Source organism: Macrobrachium rosenbergii, chromosome 7 (assembly GCF_040412425.1).
Source record: "Macrobrachium rosenbergii isolate ZJJX-2024 chromosome 7, ASM4041242v1, whole genome shotgun sequence".
In the NCBI taxonomy this organism is placed as follows: domain Eukaryota; kingdom Metazoa; phylum Arthropoda; class Malacostraca; order Decapoda; family Palaemonidae; genus Macrobrachium; species Macrobrachium rosenbergii.
In genome coordinates, this window is record NC_089747.1 from 66,485,681 (window position 1) to 66,489,989 (window position 4,309).

Here is a 4,309-nt window from a genome sequence, read left to right on the forward strand (position 1 = left end):
CAAAATAGCTTAAACACTTGTTTTTTATTTAATTTTTATTTCTTCATTCTCTTTTTGTGTTATAATCAACTGTGACCGAAGAGATAAAAGTTCTAACTTCCTTTTTAGTTACTTGTCCGTCGAAGACATTTATTTTTTCGTCTTCACAGTCATCTTCATTTACGTGATCTTTGAATCCGTCGACGTCTTCAGGAGCCTCTTGTACCATTCCCTCAATTTCTCCAAGTGCTTTCGAAGGCTCCTTGAGGAATCTCCGTTGAAGCCGAAATAACGATCTTCGGAATCCCCGAAGCTCAGTGGCTTTTTCTGATTCTAGCGTTTTGATCAGGTTGAAAGAAAGTTAACCATGTCTGTATTTGGCAAAGTTACTTTTGTTGTGACCAACTTACTGGCTCTGATCCGTCCTGGATCAGTGATATCTTTTGTACATGGAAATGTTATCCAAAACCTTGGATATTTTATTGGTAAAAATGCGATGGCTCTTATCCTGGGAGGACTTCTCGGAAACTCGTACATGAAGGAAAAGAAGACTGCCCAACATGCTCGAGATGCCATCACACGACTGGAAGAGGACGTTTGCTACGCTACGGAAATGATCCGCCTACTGAAGGAGGCCTGGAAGGAGGCCCAGGAGGAAAACTTGAGCCTCCTTCAGGAAATCGACCAGAGGAAGAATAACGAAGCAGCTCTTGCAGAGAGGAATGATGACCTAAACAACGAGATGAAAAAGAAAATTGAAGAGTACGAAGAAGCATTACTCCGGAAAGGAACGGAGGTTGACACTCTAAAGGAGCAGCTCGCTGATAAAGATCAAGAATGTCAGAGGAACCAACAAAAGCTGGAAGAACTGAGGAGTCAAGCGTCGGATAATGATTTTTACTGTGGTTACCTAGAAGAAAAAGTCAAGGCCCACGAAGCGGAACGGAAGAAACTGAAGCAGTTGACCACAAAACTCGAAGATCAGTTGAGAGCCTCACAGCGAGAAGTACCTGTTCTTCTTGCAAGAAATCGTGAACTGGAAGAAAGAAATCGTGGAAATGAGACTAAGAGGAATTTAGCTATCCAGAAGAATGTCCAAAACCTGGAAGATATAGTTCAGCTGCTGCAACGGGAAAATGAAGGCCTGAAGGAGGAATTATCTGAAAGAGAACGGAAAATGGCTTCATTGAACAATTCTGTAATAAGTGAAAATAAGAACGATGCTCTGGTTGAAGAGAACAAGGTTCTCAGTGACAAGATAGCTGAACTAGCAGATCAAAATGGAATACTCCAGAGCGAAGTGGCCGAAGCAAAACCTGAAGAAATCGAGTTCACGAAAGTAACAGGAAGGTTGAAACTAGAGGAAGATAGCTCGAGTCAGACTGAAAAAAAGCAGAAGAAGAAAAAGTACGCAGGAGAGGACGCAGGTAGAAGTTCTTCATCGGCGATGAAAGAGAAGAGTAAGACACTCTCAGGGACTTCGTCAAGGACTTTGCGGATAAACTGTTCAAAGATCCCTAGTTTTTCGATGAATCAGACGGAGAAGAAGAGGTAGAATGTGATGAAGAAAACGAAGAGGACGAAGAGCAAGAATGCGACGAAGAGGACGAAGAGGAAGAATGCGATGAAGAAAACGAAGAGGATGAATGACATGAAGAAAATGAAGAGGACGAAAATTAAAAGGAGCCAAGAAGAAACAAACAGGAGAAATGACCAAGACTGAAGGATTTTGACTGGGCGTGAGTTGATGCTGCTGCATCGTGTTCCGGAGGCGTTGCAATCTACTTGGTCCATACGATGGGGTAGGCTTGGGAATGGGTGTTGGCTGATGTATCCCCCACCCCCCAAGCTTTCAGCCAACGGGAGGTCCCCCCACCTCCCAAACACCCATCCTCCAGCCAACCTCATCGACTGGGCCAAGGGGATCGCAGCCACTCTTGGAATGTGACGGAACAGCACCAACAAATGACCAGTCAGAATTCTGGCTGCCACCAACCCACTAATTGTAACGCATCTGTTGTAATTTCCTGTGTACTTTGTGTCTTACTTCGAGACATAGGCAACTTTGCCACTGTCACTGAAACTGGATTTCTGCCCACCCTTTGGATGGTGGCCTGTCTCCTTAAGGAGATCAGTAGCTGTCAGGGGCCACTTAAGGTTGGGTATACCAGTTCGAGACATAGGCAACTTTGCCTCTGTCATCGAAACTGGATTTCTGCCCACCTTTTGAATGGTGGCCTGTCTCCTTAAGGAGATCAGTAGCTGTCAGGGCCACTTAAGGTTGGGTATACCAGTTCGAGACATAGGCAACTTTGCCTCTGTCATTGAAACTGGATTTCTGCCCACCTTTTGGATGGTGGCCTGTCTCCTTAAGGAGATCAGTAGCTGTCAGGGCCACTTAAGGTTGGGTATACCAGTTCGAGACATAGGCAACTTTGCCTCTGTCATCGAAACTGGATTTCTGCCCACCTTTTGGATGGTGGCCTGTCTCCTTAAGGAGATCAGTAGCTGTCAGGGCCACTTAAGGTTGGGTATTCCAGTTCGAGACATAGGCAACTTTGCCTCTGTCATCGAAACTGGATTTCTGCCCACCTTTTGGATGGTGGCCTGTCTCCTTGAGGAGATCAGTAGCTGTCAGGGCCACTTAAGGTTGGGTATACCAGTTCGAGACATAGGCAACTTTGCCTCTGTCATCGAAACTGGATTTCTGCCCACCTTTTGATGGTGGCCTGTCTCCTTGAGGAGATCAGTAGCTGTCAGGGCCACTTAAGGTTGGGTATACCAGTTCGAGACATAGGCAACTTTGCCTCTGTCATCGAAACTGGATTTCTGCCCACCTTTTGGATGGTGGCCTGTCTCCTTAAGGAGATCAGTAGCTGTCAGGGGCACTTAAGGTTGGGTATACCAGTTTGAGACTTAGGCAACTTTGCCTCTGTCATCGAAACTGGATTTCTGCCCACCTTTTGGATGGTGGCCTGTCTCCTTAAGGAGATCAGTAGCTGTCAGGGCCACTTAAGGTTGGGTATACCAGTTCGAGACATAGGCAACTTTGCCTCTGTTATCGAAACTGGATTTCTGCCCACCTTTTGAATGGTGGCCTGTCTCCTTAAGGAGATCAGTAGCTGTCAGGGCCACTTAAGGTTGCGTATACCAGTTCGAGACATAGGCAACTTTGCCTCTGTCATCGAAACTGGATTTCTGCCCACCTTTTGATGGTGGCCTGTCTCCTTAAGGAGATCAGTAGCTGTCAGGGCCACTTAAGGTTGGGTATACCAGTTCGAGACATAGGCAACTTTGCCTCTGTCATCGAAACTGGATTTCTGCCCACCTTTTGATGGTGGCCTGTCTCCTTAAGGAGATCAGTAGCTGTCAGGGCCACTTAAGGTTGCAGTATACCAGTTCGAGACATAGGCAACTTTGCCTCTGTCATCGAAACTGGATTTCTGCCCACCTTTTGGATGGTGGCCTGTCTCCTTAAGGAGATCAGTAGCTGTCAGGGCCACTTAAGGTTGGGTATACCAGTTCGAGACATAGGCAACTTTGCCTCTGTCATCGAAACTGGATTTCTGCCCACCTTTTGATGGTGGCCTGTCTCCTTAAGGAGATCAGTAACTGTCAGGGCCACTTAAGGTTGGGATACCAGTTCGAGACATAGGCAACTTTGCCTCTGTCATCGAAACTGGATTTCGCCCACCTTTTGATGGTGGCCTGTCTCCTTAAGGAGATCAGTAGCTGTCAGGGCCACTTAAGGTTGGGTATACCAGTTCGAGACATAGGCAACTTTGCCTCTGTCATCGAAACTGGATTTCTGCCCACCTTTTGATGGTGGCCTGTCTCCTTAAGGAGATCAGTAACTGTCAGGGCCACTTAAGGTTGGGTATACCAGTTCGAGACATAGGCAACTTTGCCTCTGTCATCGAAACTGGATTTCTGCCCACCTTTTGGATGGTGGCCTGTCTCCTTAAGGAGATCAGTAGCTGTCAGGGCCACTTAAGGTTGGGTATACCAGTTCGAGACATAGGCAACTTTGCCTCTGTCATCGAAACTGGATTTCTGCCCACCTTTGGATGGTGGCCTGTCTCCTTAAGGAGATCAGTAGTTGTCAGGGCCACTTAAGGTTGGGTATACCAGTTCCAGACATAGGCAACTTTGCCTCTGTCATTGAAACAGCATTTCTGCCCACCTTTTGGATGGTGGCCTGTCCCTTAAGGAGATCAGTAGCCTGTCTGGGCCACTTGCCTCTGTTGGTTTCTACCTTTTTACCAGTTCGAGACATACCAGGCAACTTTGCCTCTGTCATCGAAACTGGATTTCTGCCCACCTTTTGATG

General features: G+C 46.7%; 1 protein-coding gene across 1 annotated transcript; it reads left to right on the top strand.

Moving 5' to 3' along the window:
- Positions 1–475: 475 nt before the first annotated feature.
- On the top strand, positions 476–1,629 carry LOC136840465 (DNA ligase 1-like). Its single transcript, XM_067107138.1, has 2 exons — positions 476–1,439; positions 1,517–1,629. Exons 1-2 carry the CDS (start codon positions 476–478, stop codon positions 1,627–1,629), a joined length of 1,077 nt encoding a protein of 358 aa, XP_066963239.1.
- The last annotated feature ends 2,680 nt before the right edge of the window (positions 1,630–4,309 follow it).